A 23,460-nucleotide genomic window follows, 5' to 3' on the forward strand; every position below is an offset into this window, starting at 1 on the left:
TAAAGCGCTCCCTAACAAAGGCGGCTCTGTACCCAAGGCTCGAACACAAGACCTCTGATTAAGGATGAAGGAGTATTTACCACTACACTATAATCCTTATGGTACTCTCCTCTGTAAATTATGCAAGAGCTTGTAGTAGAGTCAAAATATACGAATAATCGATATAGTTTTGGATGTGATATATCAATCTTTTTAAAATATAACTTTACATACTTACAAACTTATACATAAGAAATGTTTATATTATTCATAAAGTTTTATAATTCAAATTATTCAACAAGTATTTAAAAGTAGCTGGCAAAGAAAAAACTTTTTAATTTCTCAAATAGAATTGCATGTGCTAGTGTTTCCTTATTTAATATAATTGAATTTGCGTGCATAAAAAAAACTTTGAAGATTTGAATTTCCAATCGTTAGTCACTCTTTAAGTACCTTCTGTTTCATTCCGGTCAAATATTTTTTTTAGCAATTCATGTATCACTTGAATAATAGTACAACGAAATATTAGGAAAAGGTGATTCTAGTTGACAAAAGGAGAATCCATTGAAGAATTTATGTTGTCTCAATCGAAAATAATCTAATCTTTTCTAGTATCAGTATAATATAAAAGCATCCTTTAAAATTTCTTAGAATATGAATGAAATCAAAAACCTCCGCCGGAGATTGAGTAGAAGAGACATACTTGGGAGAGGATCGTCCCGGACCAGTGAAGATCGGAATAGAGCAGCTTAAATTCCAATACACTAAATAAAATAATGAGAGGTTATAAGCAACAAGCACCAGTGGTCTAGTGGTAGAATAGTACCCTGCCACGGTACAGACCCGGGTTCGATTCCCGGCTGGTGCATCCCTTTGGGTTTGCTGTGATGATATTGTCTGCGCTCTATGCGGTGATTTGGGTCTCCGCCCTTGTCCTATGGACGAAAACTTGCGCATCTGAGCTTTCCCTTTTTTCCTTTTGTTTTTTCAAATTATTATTTGGGATTATTAGTCTACTAATTTTTATTAGGGGTTCTAATATTTTGTTTTTTCAAATTATTATTTGGGATTATTAGTCTACTAACTTTTATTAGGGGTTCTAATACTCCTCAAGTAGTAAACTGCATACCAACAACCAAGTTACACATGAGATTCAAACCTACAAGCTAAGCAATTTTTAAGCTACATTTGTAGCTACACTGCAACCTTCCCCTCTATCAATTTTTACTATAAAGTTGGCTTGTGATTAATTAGGCTTAGAGCCGTCAAAATGGTAAAAATTGCACGGAGCGCCCTATTTGATCGCCTCTATTTAACCTATACCAATTTATTTTTAAAGTTTTAACCTATAATCAGTTTTTAAACAACTTCATCCCCTTTCTCCTCCTCCTTCTCCTCCTTCGTTTTCTTCTTCTTCTACTAACAACTGAAAGGCACTATGATTAATTATCTAATACTATCACCATTCTCAAACAATGGCTTAAAGAAGAAGAACTCATCCTCAACAGAATTGCTATAATTATGATTGTACAAGTTGTTCATAGTATGCTTGTTTTGTCAAATTTGCAGGAAAACTTTTCCACTAGTAGTTAGTCACTGGAGTTAGAAGAATTGCGCCAGCCAATCTGTTACATATTACTCCAGTTTACATTGATCGGAAACCCTTCTTCTTTGCAGGGCAAATAAAACTAATTTTAATATCACTACAATTTGTTCTAACTAAGAAGACTTTAAAATTAGACTACTTGTTTCTGCAACTGAAAGGGAATGATTGTGCTCGCCTTCGTATGTAGCAATCGCCAGTTACAAAACAAAAACTTCAGCTCTAGAGCTGATGTTCACCAGTTACAAACAAAAACTTCAGCTCTAGAGCTGAAGTTCGCCAGTTACAAACAAAAACTTTCGCCAATTACAAAAACAAAACTTCAGCTCTAGAGCTGAAGTTCGCCAGTTACAAAAACAAAAACTTCAGCTCTAGAGCTAAAGTTCGCCAGTTACAAAACAAAAACTTCAGCTCTAGAGCTGAAGTTCGTCAGTTACAAAACAAAAACTTCAGCTCTAGAGCTGAAGTTTGCCAGTTACAAACAAAAACTTCAGCTCTAGAGCTGAAGTTCGCCAGTTACAAACAAAATCTTCAGCTCTAGAGCTGAAGTTCGCCAATTACAAAAATAAAAACTTCAGCTCTAGAGCTGAAGTTTGCCAGTTACAAACAAAAACTTCAGCTCTAGAGCTGATGTTCGCCAGTTACAAACAAAAACTTCAGCTAGAGCTGAAGTTCGCCAGTTACAAAACAAAAACTTCAGCTCCAAAGCTGAAGTTCGCCAGTTACAAATCAAAAACTTCAGCTCTAGAGCTGAACTTCAAGTCCGACTACTAGAATGCTGAAGTTTTGCGTGATTGCCTTTGCTACTTCAGCCCCGTATGCTGAAGTTATGCAAAAAAGCGGGTACGCTTGCAATTGTTTTTGCAAAGCAGACATAAGTTAAAACGTGACACAAAAAGCGGGTATAGATGCAAATGCCCCGTCAAAATGGGCTTAGCCCGTGAGGCCAGCCCAACCCAGCTCGCTACTTGGGTAGGGTTGGGTTAGGATTTTTTGAGCCCATTTAAAACTAAAGCTTATAAGCCCAGCCTAAGTCAGCCCGCTGGCCTTTGAGACTTGACCGAGGCTGGGCCTGGGCTGGCCCGTAGGCTAAAAATTAACAAATTAATTAACTATTAAATATTTAATATTTAAAAAAAAGTAAAAAGTAAAAAAATATTAACTATAATCCTCATTCCCCAACCCTAGATTGTTCATTTCCCTTCCATATCAACTAGAATTTAGATTTTTGACATGCATGTAATATGACAAAATTAGTTTTTCTTTTGCTTAATTAATAACGAACTCGAAAAGTTTTAGTTCGCCAATAATAATCATTTTTCAAAAGAAAATATTACTTTAAGTGGCCAATGATCAGTTTGGATTATTTTAATATACTATTCATATTTAAATTGCTCTTTAGTATAGAAATATATCAATTTTAAATACACCAAAAAAAAAATAATTGACCACTAGCAAATTTCTGGAATTTAAAAAATTTTATGGACTATAATGATGAAATCAGCAAATGATATTAATCCTAAATTAAAAAACCTCAGCATTTAAACTTATTGAATCAATCCTTGAATCTGAGGAAAATAAAAGAAAAGCATTAAGAAAATATTCATGTAACTTTAAAAAAGAAGAGTTAGAGATATAGAGAATTTACATTTCAATTACGAGATTTCTCGTCAAATATCAACCTTTTTTTACGCTATAAACAAATAGAAGTTATTTACATGATTAATCGACTATGTCACGAAAAAATATTTAAGGATTTAAAGAAATTTTTTTTCTTAAAAAAAAAAATTGAAGGGCCGGACCGCCCTAGCCCGCGGCCCTCTTAGGGCTGGGTTGGGCTAACCATTTTAAGGCATGTTCATGTGGCGGGCCGGGCCGTCCTAGCCCACCAAATTTATAAGTACGTGAGGCTTGGGCTAGGCTGGGCTGGCCCATTTTGACAGCTCTAATTAGGCTACGAGCCTTATAAAAACCTTGTGGAGATATGATACATATTAGATTTAGTAGTATACTATATCCAAAAAGATATGTATATTCGACATTATTATTCTTATATACTCAACAATGCATTTCGCTAGTCACATTTGGGTACTTTATTTCTCGATTTCATGGAAGAAGTTGGAAAGATTGTCTTCATCTGTGCTGCTGAGTTGACCCATCTCCAAATCCCTCTCTGTTTCAAGATCCAATGGGGCTTGTTTCTTCAATTCCACATAACTTAAGAACTATTTCGTCATGAGATCAGTCCACACGCGATAGAATCAGTCCAAGGATGGACTATCTCCCTTAAACAGAAAAAGGCGTAACTAAATCTCTTGATTGAAAACACAAATAATGAATTTGGGAGTCTTTCAAGGTGGATTGTATATATTTTGTAAATAAAATTTGGTTATGCCGGGTAATTAACTAAACATGGAATTAAGGGTAATAAAGTTTCAAATAGTGTATAAGTATGAAAAAATCCTTATAATTAAAATTCTAGACCCGCCTCTAAGTATAATTGTAATGTTTTGGCTAACTTACATGCAACTCACTTATTTCCCTAATATTTGCTATTTTTCACCCGCACAATTTACCGACTGATAAACATATGGAAAGAGATGCTTTTTGGTCTCTACTACAAATGATTCTTCTTAAAATGATTCCGAAATAAAAAGGAGTATTAAACTAATTAAGGAGTAAAGTTACTTTCCTCCATAAATTTATCTTTTTTTTGTTTTATACCTGGTGTTTGATCTCCGCATTAGAGTCCGACTGAATTCGGATTCGCATTGAGAAGTCTCACATTGGAGGTAAATCGTTCCTAACAGAGCGACTCCATACTCAGGACTCGAACCCGAAACCTCTTATTAAGGATGAAAGAGTACTTACCACTCCACCATAACCCTTATGACTACTTTCCTCCATAAATTATTCAAGAGCTTGTAGCATAGTCAAAATATATTAATACTCGATATAGATTGGATGTAATATATCTATCTTTTTAAAAATATAACTTTACATACTTACAAATTACATAAGAAATTTTTATATTATTCATAAGGTTTTATAATTCAAATTACTCAGCAAGTATTTAAAAGTAGTTGGTAAAGAAAAAACTTTTTAATTTCTCAAATAGAATTGCATGTGCTAGTGTTTCCTTATTTAATATAATTGAATTTGCGTGTCATTGATTTTAGTTTTGTTTTCGAGCAAGAACATTTAAATTTTCCAATTGCTAGTCACTCTTTAAGTACCTTTCTGTTTCATTTCAGTCAATTTTTTCAAGCTGTATCACTTGAATAATAGTACCTCGAGACTCTAGGAAAAATCGATCTACTAAGTGGCAATAGTTTCAATAAACTAAATAAAATAATGAGAGGTTAGAAGCAACAAGCACCAGTGGTCTAGTGGTAGAATAGTACCCTGCCACGGTACAGACCCGGGTTCGATTCCCGGCTGGTGCATCCCTTTGGGTTTGCTGTGATGATATTATCTGCGCTCCATGCGGTGAATTTGGGTCTCCGCACTTGTCCTATGGACGAAAACTTGCGCATCTGAGCTTTCCCTTTCTTTCTTTTGTTTTTTCAAATTATTATTTGGGATTATTAGTCTACTAACTTTTATTAGGGGTTCTAATATTCCTCTAAGTGGTAAACTCAGCATACCAACAACAAAGTTACATATGGGATTCAAACATACAAGTTAAGCACTTTTTAAGCTACATTTGTGGCTACACTAGAATCTTCCTATATATCACTAGATTCCCGGCTAGTTATATAAACGGAGGATATGACCATTGATAGGAGGGTATAGTGGTCGAGGATTAAGATAGTAGGTTAGTATGTAGTCGAGCGTACGTGGCTCAGCTCGATAGCATTAGTGTTAGTATGATATCTCTTTATTCTTAGGGGTCGTTTGGTTGGAATACGATTTATACCGTTATAAATTATATTGGGATTAGTTATGCTGGATTGTTATTTATTCATTGTTTGATATACTGTATTAAGAATGACAATTGCATAATTTTTAAGAAGGTATAAGTTATATCTCGGTGTTAAAATTAACACCAGGATAACTTATACCTGGTTTGCTAACCAAACAGAGTATTAAGGTGGTATTAAATTTTTATACCACCCTTATACCTTCTTATACCTCATACCAAACGACCCCTTAGGGGTCACTTGGTTGGAATATGATTTATACATGTATAAGTTATATTGGGATAAGTTATGTTGGGATTAGTTATGCCGTGATTGTTTCTAGTCAAGAGTCTATCGGCAACAACCTCTCTGCTCTTCCTAGGGTAAGGGTAGGATTGCGTATATTTTCCCCCCCCCCGACTCCATTCGTGGGAACTCACTGGGTTATTATTGTTGTTGTATATAAACAGGAAAAAAAATATTTATACTCTTTTTGCATAGTATCTTTCTTAACCGACAAAGCGAATTCAATTGAACCTCTTCAAACCATGTGGCTTCTCAGAGAAAGGAATAAGAAAAACCAAGCACATATGCTAATAAACAGAAATTAAAGTGTCTTTACAGCTCAATCGCCAATTAATATTATTAATTCAATAATCAGTCATCAACCAATATGCTCAAGGAAAGTCTAAATGTGAAACTAAAAATAGGAACAAGAATACAACCACATTCCATATTATACACCTTTTACATGCTCAGGGGCAGAGCTAATATGCAGTTTACGGGTTCGGCCGAACCTAGTAACTTTAGCCCAAACTTTGTATTTATCTTAGAAAATTCATTAAATATGTATAAATTATTAATTTACAACCGAGTAACATAAAAGTACCCCGACCCCATAGCTTCAAATCTTGGCTCCACCTCTGTCCGTACTATACCAACTTTTTACCTAGTTAGTCGTAAGGATTCCTGAAATTTTTGAGAAGTTCAGGGATGTCATAACCAAGCATGTCATCAACAGCTTGTATTAACTTAGGTTTCAACTTCTCAAACTTGTCAATGCTATAGCCACTCAAAACTTCTCTAAAATGTTCGACATTTGGAAAATCCCCGGCTGGCAAATGATGTTCTTTTTGAATCTGTTTGGAAGAAATGAGAACATTACGACATAATACTCGATATAAAGTTCGTGTCAGGAGAGTTAGCGAAGGGGTACGAGAGACACACCTTTACGAATTCATCTTCCAAGTTATCGATAAGTCTTTTCTGTTTCTTCGCTTTGCCCATCATAGCAGGCATTTCCTTTTTCAGGTGACTTATGATATAAGCATGTATCTTGGCAGCTCTAGCACGTTTTACGAATTCATTTATCTGTATGCAACAAAACTTGTTCTTCATCCTTGTTTATAGTAAATCAGAAGCAGACTTTATGATCAAAAAAAATTTTAGGATCACACTCAGAGAATGTGAACTTACACGACGATCACAAGCTTTCTTTGGTATGTTTTTCAGGTCTGAAAGGAGATCATCTTGTTCCTTTTCAAAAAGTTCTTTCCCCACAGGTCCCGTGGGAGCTTCATTTATAGGTCTGTCATTAAATGATCTGTAAAAGCCAAAACATCCAAAGAGTTTATGCAAATTGCACAATTCCAAAGCGAAAAGAATTTTATTTGCCGTCTAATAATAATAAGGGGAACCCTTGGAAAAACAGTAAAGTTGTCTCCGTGTGACGTATAGGTCACGGGTTCGAGCCGTGAAATCAGCCACTGATGATTGCATCATGGTAGACTGCCTACATAACACACCCTTGGGATGCGGCCCTTCCCCTGACACTGCAGGAGTGCACCGGACTGCCCTTTTTTGTTTTCTGTCCAAAAATAAAACATTTTGGATGACTTTAAAATTATGCCTTCAAATAGAAAGAACTATGAAACGAACATGTATATTTAGATATTTGCGAACATTATCCCTGCACTAAAGCAAGAGATAATGTATTTAGTGTATTATTATTCTCACAATATCATTATGTTCTGCAGCTTAATTACATTTATTTTGCTATAATCCCTTCTAAATTAATTATGAACTAATTGAAAATAGCGAGATCATACCCTATGTAGACACGCGTAACTTCAGGGGTATTCAGAACTTTCCCTAAAGACCACATTAATGCTCCATAAACCCTCATTAGCTGCAATAACAGGGATCAATTAATAAAATAAATTTTAGCATAGTCTAGAAATAGGTCGCGAACATGAACGAAAGAAAATGTAATATGCCTTACTTGTTGAGTATCAACTTGGTCAGCCTTGTTCAAAACAACACGTATCTTATCATCATGACCTTGAAGAGATGCAATCACACGTTTGAACTCATCGCTAATATCAAGTTTGTGGGGATCAAACAATAGCAGAATGAGATCACACTTAGCAGCAAACCAGGATGTCACCCCCGTAAAGTCATAGATCCTTTGCGTTCGTTGCTTTTCGCCTGATAAAACTCCCGGAGTATCCACAATTGTGATATCTTCTAACAGCTTTTTAAGGGAAAAATGATATCATTAGTTTCTATAAAATTTGTTTTCATTATGTGGTATGAGTAACAAAGAGTCCATTAACTTACAGGATGCGGCATTTGAGAACACTCAAACTTTGACAAAAATGATGTTCCAAAAGTTGTCAAACCACTAAATGGCATATCTGCTTGAACAGCAATTGTATTCCCCGGGACACTTCTTTCGTCAGGTCCGTTCTGTGTAATACACAGTTAAAGTGAATGAATGTCTAGCAAATGATTTGGCATACCAACACCATTAAACAAACCTACTTTCAAGAATAAATTCTCCTCTACTATTGAACGTTCTCCATTAATCAGAGGCGGATCCAGGGTTTTAAGTTTATGGGTTCTCACAGCGACTAAGTTAATATACAATAATAACTACATTCACAGTCGAATATTTTTAACTATTTAATGAATTTTTTAATGCATATACAGGGTTTGGGTAGAAGCTACTGGGTTTGCGTGAATCCATAAGTAGCTCAGATAGTTGAATATAGTAGTTTATATATGTTGATGAAAAGTAAACTGTTATAGAATCATAAAACGTCATCTAAAATTAGGGGACACTATTTCTGGGATTGCTTTTAACAAAAAGATTCAACTCCGGTAGAGTATAAGTTTTCTTCTACTCAGCACCATACCGAGAAGGATAATAAGTGAGTGAACACAATAGTCAGTAAAAATCAGATAGGTGAAAGTACCATGACGACGACAAATCTATCTGTTGTAGGCTCTGGTCCAATATGAGCACCTACAGACATAAAAGAATCATACATGTAAACGAAGACCCGTCAAATGCACAGACAAAAGCACATAAAAGCGGAAAAAAACTCTTATTTGCTAACCTGGATAACTGGTTCTGAGTAAATGCTTAATGAAGGTTGTTTTGCCGGTGGAATATTGACCCAAAAGCATCACCATTGGTTTGGCATCAAAATCACTATTTGCCTACCAAAATAGCATAATAAACAAGTTAATAATGTGTATTGCCATCATCATGATACAGATAAGAAAGAAATAAAATTAAAGTTTTTTTTCTCATTTGTTTCAAATAAGCATAGCTAAACTGAAATGCTAACTAAACCTACCAATAAAGGAGAGACGAAATCACTGAAGTGATATGTAACTTCCAAAGGCTTTAGTTTCTTGACGTATAACTTCTTCAGTCCATCAATTATTGATGTGACATAGTTTGAAGAAACCTAAAGGGCAAACGAAAATGATCGAGCATCATCTCAGGAGCAAAAACAGGAATTAATATTGAACATACCAATGGAAAGCTATAACATAAGTCTACTTGTAAACTGTGAAACCTATACAGAATACAATAGTTTAGAAGTTTATCAATCATATTAAGACATTGCATAACAGAAGTCAGTCACGTAAATCGTAAATTGTGAAAATAGTGTGGAAAGGTACTCATAGGAAAGGATATCATATAGACAGGTAAATATGAAAACATGGCTTTTGATGCAAAACAGACGGATTATTGGAACAAAGTTAATATTCGGAATCTACAACAGGCAAGCATTTGAAAAGTGCATTAGTTAAGCAAAAGAAAGCACAAGAATTGGGAGTTAATGCACACATACGGGACAAAATGAGAGAAGGTGCTTGAGATGGTTTCGTCACATCCTATGTCAACCTCCAAAGACTCTCAAAGGTACTAAAAGAGGACGAATAAACCTAAAATCATGTGGAAGAAAGTTGTCTTAAAAGACTTACAATCTCTTGAAACTCATGCAGACTTGTGCAAAATCGACACAATGGAAGAAAATTGTTCATATTGGCGGTACCAGTAAGTATGAAAGCTTAGTCGTGCTGTACATTTACATACGTTCTTTGAGAGTATTCTGGTTTTGTTAGTGATCTGTATGCCAGTAGAAATGTCGAGAATTTTAGTGTTAAGAACTTCTAGAATTGATATGGGTCTAAATAGAGCAACAAGTTTAGTGAGGATTCATATAGCTGACTCCACTACTTTGGTATTGAGGCGTAGTAGTAGCAGTTTTATATAAAAGAATAAAGACAATAACAACGCTCACCTTCTTTGCAGATTTTGATGACGAAAACCAATTAGCTCCTGAAGATAACATAAGACTTCCTGCTTCACAATTCAATTAGTTAGATACAAAGGCTCCATCCACTTCCCCTTCCCAATTTCCCACAAACTTAAGCAAATAAAATGAAAGATCTTCTTGTATGTACCGAAGTAACATTACCATTGCGGTCAGGTGCCCATTTAGCCACACGCTTCTTCTTCTGTAAAACATTTTAAGTTAACAGTTAAGTTATGAATGGAACTCTCGACCTCAGGATAACTAAAAAGCTATGAGACCTAGGTGATTTCCTTCCATCTGTCCAAGTCTTGGCGAACACAGTTACCCGGTACATGTACTGGTGGGAGGTAACAAGTACCCCGCAGAATTAGTCGATGTGCGCACAAACTGGCCTTTGACACTATGGTTATAAAAAAGAAGCTACGAATGGGAAAAAGAAAAAAAGAAAGTGAAATCTAGCATACTTACAGCGAGAAGTCCATCCAGACCTTCCATTGTAGGTAGCTGCAAAGTTTCAAAGTCAACTGCATAAAATTTAAAGTGTTCTAATTACAAAATCATTATAAGAGAACAAATTCTGCATGCTAAAGAAAATCAATACAAGCCTGACAAAGAATCAACTAAGTTTCTAGAATAGCAGTCAAGTGACAATTATATCCGGTGTCCGGTACTAGCACTGGAGCTCGACTAAATCAGGATTCGTGCCGGGAAGTCCCACATTGGTGGGTAACGCACTCCCTAACAAGGCCAAGACTCCAACCCAAGAGCTCTGGTTAAGGATGAAGAAGTAAGCACCACGGCCCTTGTTGGTGACAACTGAAATTACTAGCATACTGTTTTGATACCGTCCTACTTACCTTCGGCATTTAAGGAATCACTTGTCACTGCATGGCCAGCTTGAGCCAAAGAGACCAACTACATAGTGAAATGCAAAGAATGATCTGCATTTTAGAGGGAAGAAAATTAACTATAAAGGTGAAATGAGAGCCCACTCAAAGAGCTATGTACCTGCATTGCAGTAATAAACTCTTTAAAACTGAGAAATCCTTGCCGCTTGGAATCTGCAATTGCCCACACCTTAGGAAAAACAGAGAAGTAAAACAATCTGTTGATGTTTAAACAGTAAAGAGATTCACAAAAACTGCAAGAATCGTAGAACACATAAAATATAGCTATTTGCCTTATCAAAAGAGCATAACTACTAAATGCATAAAAGGTACATTAATAGGGAAAGGTCTGCGTACATACTACCCTCCCCAGACCCCACTTGTGAGATTTCACTGGGTTGTTGTTGTTGTTGTTATTGAACATTAATAGGGCGTTGGCATCTTACTCATAAATGAAGATCGTTAGAAGTCCAAATGCAACTCCTAGGCTGCACATCATCAAATGGCATTTAGCATGACGTGCTGTAACACTCTCTCAAGTAACTAAAAAGTCGGTGTTGGTTTCATTTTAGGTGCAAGAAGAGGAGAGAAGGGCTCATTTTGCCATCCAATATTTCTTGAGCTAGTTGCTTTCTAACCCCACTTAGTTCTACTTATGACCAAACTTATCAAAATACTTATATTTCACCTCCATCCAAACCTTGATAAAGACCCTCCACCATCAGCCATTACGTTTGGGGATTCGAGTCGCCAAAGGAGCAAAAACAAAACTTGGGTAGTGGGGAGGTTGTTGGTATTATTTATAATGCAAAGTCAAAAATTTCTTTGTGAAAATCCATTTACAACCAATAGCCATGGGTCTTTTTATTTTTCAATCTATTTCCAAGTGGCTTCTTGCATGTGGCCTTAAAGCCAAGTGTTGAATGGTTTTGACAAGTGGTTATGCAAATCTACCATGTGTCTTCATGCATGGAAGACTAGGTACACTTGTTAATGTTGAAGCCAAATGAACTAATATATTTGGACAAGTGTTAAAAGGCTCTCCACACTTGTCATATATGCAACCTCCCTAATTGCCTATAAATAGGATGGTCATTAGTCATCATATTCACTCAATTCTTAACCAATAATTCATCTTGCTAATCATCACTTTCTTATTCCTACAACATTTTAATTTCTGTAACAACTACAGAAAAAACCTTCATCTTCTCTTCTTTTTGGGCAATGTGTTTGGAGGTGCTGTGGAACCTTGGGGAGCGACCGGTCTTAACGATTTGCACCTAGTCGGGCCGAAATCGCTTTCAAGGCAGTGGCTTGCCACGACACAATATTTTTGATAAGTTGTTCTTCTTTCCTTCTTGTTCTTAGTCAATATTATCTACTTTCCTTATAGGGTTTTGGGATGAGTTTAGCATATCAAACAAAAGAAAATAGTTCCAATATGGTTTCCAGCATTCAGCTACACAAAGGAAAATTCCATACTTGAATTGATTCACCGATAGAAGTAAAGATGATAAATGAGCTATTGCCTTTAGGAAATGAACAGCTACAAGTACACTAGTTCAACAACTGGGCATCCAACATGAACAACAAATTGTTAAGGTCGTAAAAAACGAGTCAAGATGACAAATTATTGGGAAAAAAATAATCGTTTAGAACACAACTATAGAAACAAATAACCTAAAGGACACCTCAAGGCAGTGGCAGAGTCAGAATTTTGAACAAGGGGATTAAAAAAATACAAGAATGTCACACCTGAAATTTGAACCTATGACCTAAAGCAAATTTGAATCCCTTTTCCCACTAGAGTAGAATCTTCTTTTATGTAAAGGGGATTCAACAATTTATATACAAACAACAAGAATTCATTTTGCCCGGTTTGCAAAATATAATTTCCCGACAAAAGGATTCAATTGAATCCCCTTCTATCCACGCCCCTAACTTGGAGGAAACTCGTATGCTCGCACACACACAGGGGCGAAGCCACCTTTTACAAAGGAACTGACCAACCTTCACCGAAATATTATGAAAAATTACACTGTGTATATAAGTAAAATATTGATTTTAGATGTATAAAACATATATTGAACACCCTTTGTCGGGAATTTTTTTTAGTTCTTTCAAGTCTGAACACCCTTGGAAACATTTCTGGCTTCGCCACTGCACACACACGTATAGCTCGACGCTGCAACAGACATGAGATAACCACCCTAGTCAGTGGCGGAGCCACCTTATAGCAAGGGATGTCAGTTGACATCACTTCGTGGGAAAAGTACACTGTTGAGGTAGGTAATTTTTTTTGTTTATGTATATATACTAGTATATGTTTAATCCCCTTGATATTTTGACATCCGTTAATGAAAATCCTGGCTCCGCCACTGACCCTATTATAGAAAACCGGAAAGGAAAGAAAGTCGTGAAAATAAGAGTGGAAATGCACGAAAATTACTGAAATCTTTGGTATTCCATTTTTCCCAGCGAATTTTGGCATAATAAAGCAAAAAAGTGAAAGGATTCATCAATTTACCATGCTTCAATCTTAAAGTAGTTTGTCCACTCTATTGTAAGCAGAGGCGGAGCCAGGATTTGAATCTTATGGTTTCATAATTCTAATTTTAAGTTATTAGATTCTAAATTAATAATTTGTATATATTCAATAAATTTTTTAAGACAAGTGCAGGTTCAAAATGGGTTCGATCGAACTCGTAGATGACATGCCGGCTCCGCTCCTGATTGTATCATTTTATCCTGAAGCTAGCAGTGAATTTACCCCATTAACCGGGTTCAGAATTAGTTATATTCTACTCATATATACAGAGGTATAAAAGTGCAACAATTACTATGAGTTGATTGAAAGAATTAAGCACACAAAAAAACCTGCTTGAGATGATCACGAGACAAGTTTGACATTGCAAGGAAATTGGTAGCATCCTTTCCAGTGAGACGTCCATCTCCATCTGTTATTAACCCAATTTTTTAGTCAATAACTAAATTGCATGCACATCTTTAAATATGAATGGGGTGTGTGTGTGAGAGAGAGAGAGAGAGAGAGAGAGAGAGAGCAGACCCGAATCAGCAAAATTGAACCATTCTTGATATATCTTCTCGTGCTTTTTGGAGCATTGATTAATGGGAAAAGTATCAAACTCCATTCTTCAGAGTTCAGAGAAGCCTAGTTTATGTTGAAGGGGAAGATGTATTTAGTTTGTTGTCCAATTGTTGAAGGAGTTCTTACATGTAAATAAGAATTACAAAATCGAGTTGTATATTAAAAAAAAAAGTATATAAAAGATAATTATAGGTAAATTTTTTATAAATATTAATTAATATCAGGATAAACTTGATAACTTTATATATGAAGTAATTTCTTGATAAGTATAAATTGATAATTTCACGGTCTAATCACACTGATAACAACAACAACAATGATGATCCAGTAAAATCCCACTCAGTGGGGTTTGAGGAGGATAAAGTGTACACAGACCTTACCCCTACCCTGGAGGGGGTAGAGACTAGAGAGATCGTTTCCGGGATACCCTCGGCTCTGAGACAATAGATTTGTGACAACAAAACCCGAAAAAATAATATCAGCAACGTGAGAGACATCAAATAGATGGAAAAGCAGTACCACAAATATTATACAAAAGTCTGAAACACAACATAAATCGACTGCCCGACTACCCCTGATAATGTATATAAATTAATCACACTGATAATGTATATAAATTAAATTAAATTAAGTATGATTATACATAATTAATATAGTATCACAGTAGATAATTATATTTGGCTCATGAAAAAAATCAGGCTAGGAAAGTACATAAACACATATTTTTGCTAAAAATTTAAACTTTTAGATGAGATAATTATACAATTTAAATCAAATATGATTAAATAAATAAATAAATATTTTTTTTGGTGATAGAATGACTTAAAATAAGATCAATAGAAAGTGTTCGAACTATTTTTTCCTGAAAAATAGTTTGCATTTGAATGAATTACTATTTCATGAAGAAAATTTTCTAAACTACAATGCATTTGGCATTTCAAAAATTAACAAAACTCTCTTTGGTAAACCTATAAAAAAAAATCTGTTTTTAAAAAAGAAAACATGGCTCAAGATCACAAAACATAAACGTACAAAACAAAGCATACACTATGGTTAGACGGATCGCGAATGAGGATTTTTAATCAGATGTCTCGGGTTAGCAACATGAGAATGAAGATTTTTTTTTTTTCGTAGCATGTTTTCTCCTTAAATAGTCATATGTAGCACTAATTTGAACCTGGTCCTATATGCAACACGAATCTGAATTAGTCGAGCCTTATATACCGTTGCTATATATCTGTTCGTGCTTTCTATATCTTCTCTGTGCTTTCTCCTCGCCTGTTGTATATATATTTGTTGTGTAACGAGGAGAGGAAAAAGACACAGTTTATGGAAGAGACGAAGACTTTGATGGAAATTTTTTGTATCTTCAGAAGAGGCGAAGCTAGAAGGGCGAAAATAAAAAATAAAAAAAATCTGCATGGCTGAACTTACTGGAAGAGATGAAATGCAGAAGGCGAAAAGAAAGGAGAACAAAAGAAATAATTAAGCTAAGCATATAAAATAAAACAAAATAAGAAAAGAATAGAAAAGGGGAAACAGGAAAAGGAAATAAGATAAAATGTGATGAACTTTGGGATGTTTGTTTTATATATGTCCACTAAACCAATTAAAAATCCTTTAAGTGTTCAACTTTTTTATACTGTAACGAAATTTTTACATCATCCAGTCACTCAAAAATAATTACATGTAATTATTCATACCAAGTAGTATTTGTTGCTTAAAAAATAAAATAAGTTACCTATTAAAAAGGCTTAAATTACTCTAATAGTGTAAAAATCTATTACTCTTTAAGTGTAAATAAGTTAAATCGCTCTTAATATTTGCTCAAATTTGTTGGGAATACGGAGAAAAGCATGGCTAAAGAGTAGCTGCTCAACATTTCGTCACAACTTGCAACGATGGCGTACCAAAGATTTTATGCAAGTAGTGTCGGTCTATTGTGATAACGTGGTCGTTCTTTTGTACTGGTTTTATTTTTATTTAACTCAAATTGTATTAATCAAAAGTATATATGCAATGTCTGCTGCCACTTTGGTTGTCCTCTGCCTCTTGTATGTACATGGAGTACAATTTCTCTGCATATTCTGTGTTTTTCAAAGACACTTTGCTGGAAACGAATCATGTCCCTCTCCCTCCATATATTGTATATGAGCATAGCAAACACATAGCTAGTGATTGCAGCTTTTCCTGTCTTCTTTCTAGCCATCCTGCTTGCCCAAGTAAGCTCCTCTGACCATCCCTTTATGCTCCTGTTCATGCCCAGCCATAATAGTAATCTGGACCAAATTCTGCTAGTAATCATGTGGCACCTGTATTCCAATTCTACTTAGTCTATCCACAGTAGATAGTCTTTCATGTGCAGCTAACCATAGTGTGAATTTGAATCTGGGATGAATGTTTGTCTGCAAAATTATACTTTTCAATGGATTTTCTGATACTGGGGCAACAACAAAAGATAGGTCTGTTTAATTGAGAATTGTTCCTGCAGTTGTAGTATCTTCAGTCTATCACACAAGGATCCCCGCATAGGCTGCCTCTTCAGGTCTTTCTTTGTCTCAATGATGTTCCTGATTACCCGAGTTGCATTCTTAGGTGTAGGCATGTGTTCTAAATCCTGCTTCTTGATGTAGTAATTGCGGACCCATTTAATCCACAGGCAGTCCACGATTGTTTCATCACAGCAGCCTTGTTCCAAATGCATAAGTTGATGATATTCAAACCCCCTGCAGAAATAGGCCTACATATCTGTTCCCAAGCTATCAGAGCTTTCTTTGGGATAGTTGCTTCTCCTGTCCATAAGAAAGTTCTGCAAACTGCATCTATCATCTTCATGACTTTCTTAGGGAGTAAGAATATCTGGGCCCAGTATGTTTGAATGTCAAACAATACTGACTTTATCAGTTGAAGCCTGCCAGAATAAGATAGTAGCCTTGCAGACCAACACCTTACTCTATCTGTTATCTTCTCCATTAGGGGCCAACATTGCTGCAGAGTTAGTTTTTTGGATGATAGTGGCACTCCTAAGTATCTGAAAGGGAGAGTACCCTCTTCAAAACCCAATGTATTCAGGATAGCCTGCTTTTCATCTGCATCAACCCCTGCCATGTAAATAGAGCTTTTGTCCTTGTTTGCTTGATACAGAAGCTGCATAGAACTTCTGAAATACCCCTTGAAGCAACCTGATTGATTCAATGTCTGCCCTGCAGAACATGAGCAAATCATCTGCAAAACAAATGTGTATTATGCCCAGTTTCCTGCATCTAGGATGGAAATTGAAGTCTCCATTCTCTGCTAGTAGCATCATTTCCCTAATCAAATATTCCATAGCAATTACAAAGAGGTAAGGGGACATAGGGTCCCCTTGTCTGATGCCTCTTTGTCCTTGAAAGGGTTTGGTTAGGCCTCCATTTAGCACAAGAGAGTATGAAACAGTTGACACATTCCATGATCCATTCAATGAATCTGAATGGAAATCCAAGATCACTTAGCATTCTTCTCAGGAATCTCTAGTCTATAGTATCATATGCTTTCCTAAGATCCACTTTCATAACACACCTAGGAGACACCCCTTTTCTATTGTAGCCCTTGAATAGCTCATGACTGAATAAGATGTTGTCGATGATACTCCTTCCTTCTATAAATGCAGACTGTGAGTGGCTTACTATGTTCCTAATAACCTTCTTAATTCTCAATTGTAACATCTTTGCAATGATTTTGTACAAAGTGTTACAGCATGCAATAGGTCTACAGTCTTTGACCAGGGATGGTGAATTTACCTTAGGAATCAAAGTGATAGCTGTACAGTTCAACTTCTTCTGCAATTTTCCTGTCTCAAAAAAACTCTGTACTGCAGCATATATATCATTCTTCACTAAATCCCAGTTTCTTGTGAAGAATTCAATAGGGAACCCATCTATCCCTGGAGCTTTGTCTGTTGGCATATCTTTGATGGCAATGTCTATCTCTGCAGATGTCACTGGCCTTATCATCTGTAGTTGCTGCTCTCTATTTAACACTGGCTACTGGTTTAATTTCTTTTGTATCCCTTACAGATATGGTTACCAAAAGGATTCTTTTTTGTGTTGTCATTATTTATCCTAATGAAATCAGTCATGGGCTAGAAGTAAATTTAAATCATGTTAATACTCACAAAAGCCAGAAGTAACATGACATATATAACATATTTACTCAAATAGTTCCAGTGAAGTTGGCATCAGAACTACAACCCATCCTGATAAATTATTTAGCCAGCAATAAAAGAAAGAATATGATATAAGAAATGATACAAAAGTTGAATCAACAAATAGCTCTATGCGCGCTCGCTCGCCTTCTAAGAAGGGCAAGGACTTACGAACAGAACAACACAACGAAATGATGAAATGACGAAGAATGAACAGGAGGCACCGGAGGAAAAAGATTGATCTCATATATCCGCATCGTATGATATTTTTACAGTCTAACCATTGCACGAGTCAAAAAGTCCGGTTCTGATAGCCGATGATTCAAGAAATGCCAATGGTTTTGCCAAGCAACCAAAGAACCAGTGATAGTTCTAATCCAAATATGGTGTGAATAGAACTTCTATCCAACATAAATCCATAAATTGCTACACCTGCTCTGTTGTTCTCAAAATATTTCACTGCAATAAGTGTGACAAAATGAACTACAATTAGATGATCCTAGCCATTCAGTAATACAGAACTTAATAGTAGCAGGAGTAACTTATATAATTGTAAAGATTTTTACATTATGTGTTACAATAGGCCTATGTTGTGGCGGACTCTCCAAAATGCTGCCACACTTGTGTCGGATCTTCCAAAAATATACTACTTTTGGAGGATCCAACATGCACCTGGCGATATTTTCGGAGAATCCGAGCAACATTGCAGTAGGCAGAGGCAAACCCAGAATGTGAAGGTGGTGGGGACACATGAGCGGACTACTCAACCAGTGCCCTCATCTAACATTTGGTTTTAATAGATCCAAGTAAAATATATGACCATTTTCAACATATACATATGTATTCAGAATTTTTGCCGAAGTTGACAGGGTCAGTAACCCCTCTACTCCAAATATAGGTTCGCCTCTGCCAGTAGATATTTATTATATTTCTCAAGTTACGATTTTATACACGGTGAGTGCACAGAAGTTAAACGGATAATGATATTAACCAGCATACCTAGTGCCTGTCTTTTCTGGAATGAAATTGTGCTATAGGCATAAGCAGGAACAAATTTCGTATTGTCCAATTCATCTTCTTCATCTCCAACATCATCAGAATCAGATCCTTCTGAACATGCAGGAAAACTTTGGCCACAGGTCGCCCGAGTAATTGGAGTCTCACCTTCAATCGAATCGAATGAGTCTATTGTTGCACATACATGCCACTTGGCTGCAAGGCATGTCACAGATTGAGCCTTGTGAGTGATTTTGGTCGCGCTTCGCAACAGTATCATGAGACCAGCAAGAAGACTGACAGAGCAAAGCTGCATATAAGACTACGACATTAGTTACGAGTAACAGCAACTAAGGGCAGCCCGGTGCACTAAGCTCCCGCTATGTGCGAGTTTCAGGGAAGGGCCGGACCACAATGGTCTATCGTACGCAGCCTTACCCTGCATTTCTGCAAGAGGTTGTTTCCAGCTCGAACCAGTAACAGCAACAAAGAGATGATTAAAGATGAAGATCTGCTGAAATAGCTTGGGGAAATGAGTTAAAACTACTAAACTAGGGGTAGTTCCTCGGTCATCTAGGATAAAAATCATAATAGGTACGTTGTTGGTTTCATTTCATATTATAGTATAAAAGATTGGACTATTCCCTACCGAGACAACATAAACTCTTTAATGGATCCTCCTTTTTTTCAATTAGTAGATCGCCTTTTCTTAAGGTTTCATACTACTATTTGAGTGATACGTGAATTGCTCAGGAGAAGTTTTTCTAACCGGATTGAAATCGTGAGATAGTTCGGTTCTCTAGACCCATCTGCCGCCCTGAAGAAGGGGCACGGTGTTGAAATTGCTGAACCGAAGAAATGAGTTGGAAAGGAGTGGAAGGAAAGAATACAAGTGAAGCTAAGCACGGATTTTAAGAAAGAAAAAGAGGTTCTTAGACACATACCACAAGTACACTTAGAACGCTAAAAGAGCGTCGTCAGGGCAAACGTGAAGTTGAAAAATCGAAAAATTAACCTAATTAGTAATTGGCAAATGTATATATGTATAATCCATGTATAATATGTGTATAAGCATATATAATTAGTGTATAATCTATGTATATCGGCTAGAAATAGTGACAGTGACTCTGATCGACTATTTGTATAAAGATTCCTTTAAAATTAAGGATCTATCAGACGTAGAATGGTGTCATTCTTTTTAGAACAGATATAAAAGGAAAGTGTCATATAAAATGGAACAGAAGGAGTGATTGTTTTGGCAAATCTGTTCTGTTGCTAGAAATACTTGGACAGCGATATACATGTACTTGTGCTACATTCTCATTAGTTGAGTGTCACATTTATATCAATTGTGATCAATGATCTAGTTCAAATTATTTGTGTTGAATATACGAAGCAATGAAAAATCAAGAACGCGTATAAGGCATACCGCAAGTTCACCACTTTTATAGATATGAAGATCTGCAGTTGAGCGCGTAGTCATGAGAAGGGACGCGAATTGGCTTGCTGTAATGAACATCAACGCCCACAAAATGAACGCGCGATACCTATGGCTAATGATCCTCAAATGCCTCCTGATTCTGAGATGCTCTCTCAACACTGATTCAACATCCGAATCTACATGAAAAACCTGAGCAAAATCTTGTAGCCGGAGAACTTGAAGGTAACATATCAACCGGAATAGGATACAGACTAAAAAGAACACGACGGTCCTGTAAAGCCAAGACGTGAGCTCAAGAATGCACGCGACAATGTCACTCGCGATGACATTGCCTAAGAAGGGGATTTGTGTACCACCTGAACTGTACCACCAAATCTTATACGCGCATTCAGCAGCAAAACATGGTAGGACAAATATGAATAGGATCTTCAGTGAACTCTGCATATTGAGAAGAAGAGTTACATTATTGTTAGATCTTGTTGAATCAAGGCATACCTATTGTCTGATCTAAAAAATATGAAATGCAACTTAATTACTTCTGTTTCCCTAACAGATGGCTAACAGTTGCGGAGCCACATTCAACCAATCAGACACCCCTTCGCCAGAAAATTATACTGTATTATATTTACTACACGTTGACTCCCCTTAACTTTTCGGTGTATCTAGTTTTTTATATTTTGATGCCCCTCGATGAAAACTCTGGTTCGGCCACTGATGGCTAAGATCATTTTGATAACATCTGGAGAAGAAGAGACTCTGGATCTCAACTGTCCAAATCATAAAAGGAAGAAACCTTGGACATCAAAGTTGATCAATTCTCCATCCTTTCAACTTATATAGGAGTAATCAACAGTATTTTCTATTCTGAAATTTCTAATAAATTGACTCAATTCCAATAATAATGTTAATAAATGTTAAGTGTCAAAACTTTCAAGAATGCATTTAACTATTCAAATTTTAATCTTTGATTTGCCAATTTTTTCTACCAACAACAATAACAAATCCATTGTAATCCCCAGTAGCGTAGCCACATAGAGTGAAGGGTGGTCAGTTAAACACCCTTTACCAGAAAACTACACTGAGTATATAAAAAATAATACTATGAGTTTATGCATTCTGGTCAAAAATTATTTTTCGAACACCCTTTGTAAAATTTCTAGCTTCGCCACTGGTAATCCCATAAGTAGGGTATGGCGGAGTAATATATACGCAGACCTTACCTCCACCTTGTGAAGGTACAGAGATGTTTCTGATAGACCTTCGGCTCAAGAAACGATAAAAAGGAAGCAATAAACCATAGCAACAACAAGGTAATAAGATAACGGAAGCGAATGACACAACAACTAATAATAAAGATCTATGAATAAGAAAATACAAGAATAGTACTAACCGAAATTAAATAAGAACTTAAAATAAAAAAGAATGAATAAGAAGAGGAGAAGACGTACATTGAGCTGTTGTGTGTAGCATTTTCTAACAGTTTCACTCTCATCACAAAGCTTGTCAAGAAACAAGAACCTCCTCAGCCCATATTTCTTAACAAACCGCGAAAGACAAATAAAAGACAGAGCAGCAACACTACTGAGCGACAATTGAACAACATTGTCATAAGGTCTATTGTACGCAGCATCACAGTCGCTACAAGCTAGAGAGAAATGAGAAAGACAAGGCACAACTATAGCCAACAGAACAAAAACAAACCAAGATAGACAAGCTGAAAATGGATCAGATTGATCTACACACATCCATTTTAGCCATGTCCTAAAACTCCTCAATTCGTCGTATTCATTCGATACACTTCTCCCTAACTCCTTGTTCTTGTTTATCAGTAAAGTTTCATTTTTGTCACACATTGTTGTGTCTGACAGTAGAGACATTTGAGTTTACGCGTTCTGGATTCTTGAAAATACAGCGTCTGAACCAAAGTTAATGGATTCTGTCGAATCAGTAAGCAGAATTATACTGTGTTAATGGTGTGTGAGGAAGTAAGAGATGTTTCTACAAGGTTTTTTAAAGCCAAAAGGAGCAATGCAGTGGACAGTGAGGACTGAGAAGTATTACTTTTATAATGGAAAGTTAATAATGCATAATGGTTCAAGATTCTTTCAATCAATGACCAAACTTGGCGTATTGATTTTGTGTCTATATAATATTAACTAGATTAGTTATATTATAGTTTTTTTAAAAATAAAAAAAATGACACTACATAGCCGCTATAAAAATAATAGTCGGAAAAAAAAAATAATAGTCGAAAAAATGTATAAAATTTTGTATATTTTTTGTATATATATATACATTATATATGTTATATACAAGAATTATACAAATTTTATACACTTTTCGGCTACCAGATGTAAATAGTTTCTGGCGCGGGCTAAAAGTGATAATAACCCTTAAAATATTGCTATGTAGTATATTTAATAGTAGTTCATATTTGGTGTTCGTTATTTGCATAAGGGATTTACTTTGTTTTCTTAAATTTTCTAAATTTTACGCAATTAACAATTCAGTAACGCACTTTATAGAATGATTAAAAACAGTATTTTGTATTTAGTAGTAGTATATACATTAATTTATTTACTTTATTAAAAGTAAAGAATAATTACTCTTAGAGTCGTTTGGTTCAAGGACAAAATTATGTTGAAATTGTAATGCAGCAATTGTAATATTAAAAAAATAATTTAGCACTAGTATTTTGCTAGGTTCATTGAATTATATATATGATTTATAGTCCAAAATATGTG

The 23,460-nt window shown here is 35.8% G+C and overlaps 2 protein-coding genes and 2 non-coding genes across 7 annotated transcripts; 2 read left to right on the top strand and 2 right to left on the bottom strand.

Annotated features, from left to right (window-relative positions):
- Positions 1-776: 776 nt before the first annotated feature.
- Positions 777-847, top strand: TRNAG-GCC (transfer RNA glycine (anticodon GCC)). Its single transcript has one exon. It is a non-coding gene; the product is annotated as a tRNA-Gly (tRNA).
- Positions 848-4,957: 4,110 nt separating this feature from the next.
- On the top strand, positions 4,958-5,028 carry TRNAG-GCC (transfer RNA glycine (anticodon GCC)). Its single transcript has one exon. It is a non-coding gene; the product is annotated as a tRNA-Gly (tRNA).
- A 1,163-nt stretch (positions 5,029-6,191) lies between these two features.
- On the bottom strand, positions 6,192-15,474 carry LOC107804905 (EH domain-containing protein 1-like). Of its 4 annotated transcripts, XM_075256863.1 has the most exons (18): positions 15,321-15,472; positions 14,472-14,531; positions 14,055-14,159; positions 13,865-13,944; positions 11,109-11,177; positions 10,958-11,015; positions 10,569-10,624; positions 10,263-10,302; positions 10,086-10,144; positions 9,129-9,242; positions 8,886-8,988; positions 8,742-8,791; positions 8,104-8,232; positions 7,766-8,017; positions 7,593-7,672; positions 6,961-7,087; positions 6,712-6,855; positions 6,192-6,623 (listed from the first exon to the last, which is right to left on the bottom strand). In XM_075256863.1, exons 3-18 carry the CDS (start codon positions 14,137-14,139, stop codon positions 6,438-6,440), a joined length of 1,632 nt encoding a protein of 543 aa, XP_075112964.1. In that variant the 5' UTR covers positions 14,140-14,159; positions 14,472-14,531; positions 15,321-15,472; the 3' UTR covers positions 6,192-6,437. The 4 variants fall into 4 exon arrangements, with proteins under 4 accessions (XP_075112964.1, XP_075112970.1, XP_075112973.1 ...); XM_075256869.1 differs by lacking the exons at positions 14,472-14,531; positions 15,321-15,472 and having other exon boundaries at positions 14,055-14,207; XM_075256875.1 differs by lacking the exons at positions 6,192-6,623; positions 6,712-6,855; positions 6,961-7,087 and adding an exon at positions 7,101-7,351 and having other exon boundaries at positions 15,321-15,474.
- A 2,785-nt stretch (positions 15,475-18,259) lies between these two features.
- LOC107804906 (uncharacterized) lies at positions 18,260-22,743 on the bottom strand. The gene is made up of 4 exons (XM_016628857.2): positions 22,165-22,743; positions 20,705-21,154; positions 19,279-19,585; positions 18,260-18,738 (listed from the first exon to the last, which is right to left on the bottom strand). The coding sequence occupies exons 1-4, from the start codon at positions 22,591-22,593 to the stop codon at positions 18,602-18,604; spliced, it is 1,323 nt and encodes a 440-aa protein (XP_016484343.1). The 5' UTR covers positions 22,594-22,743; the 3' UTR covers positions 18,260-18,601.
- Positions 22,744-23,460: the final 717 nt, after the last annotated feature.

Source organism: Nicotiana tabacum, chromosome 1 (genome assembly GCF_000715075.1).
Source record: "Nicotiana tabacum cultivar K326 chromosome 1, ASM71507v2, whole genome shotgun sequence".
NCBI classification, from domain to species: domain Eukaryota; kingdom Viridiplantae; phylum Streptophyta; class Magnoliopsida; order Solanales; family Solanaceae; genus Nicotiana; species Nicotiana tabacum.

Coding starts and splice junctions, on each gene's coding strand:
- LOC107804906 (XM_016628857.2), bottom strand. CDS start 22,593: ATGTCTCTACTGTCAGACACAACAATGTGTGACAAAAATGAAACTTTA. Junction 19,586..20,704: donor ATAAAAGTGGTGAACTTGCG/GTATGCCTTATA, acceptor TCTTATATGCAG/CTTTGCTCTGTCAGTCTTCT. Junction 18,739..19,278: donor CCAGAAAAGACAGGCACTAG/GTATGCTGGTTA, acceptor CACTTATTGCAG/TGAAATATTTTGAGAACAAC.
- LOC107804905 (XM_075256863.1), bottom strand. CDS start 14,139: ATGGAGTTTGATACTTTTCCCATTAATCAATGCTCCAAAAAGCACGAG. Junction 10,303..10,568: donor GTCTGGATGGACTTCTCGCT/GTAAGTATGCTA, acceptor AATGTTTTACAG/AAGAAGAAGCGTGTGGCTAA. Junction 8,989..9,128: donor ATTTCGTCTCTCCTTTATTG/GTAGGTTTAGTT, acceptor CTATTTTGGTAG/GCAAATAGTGATTTTGATGC.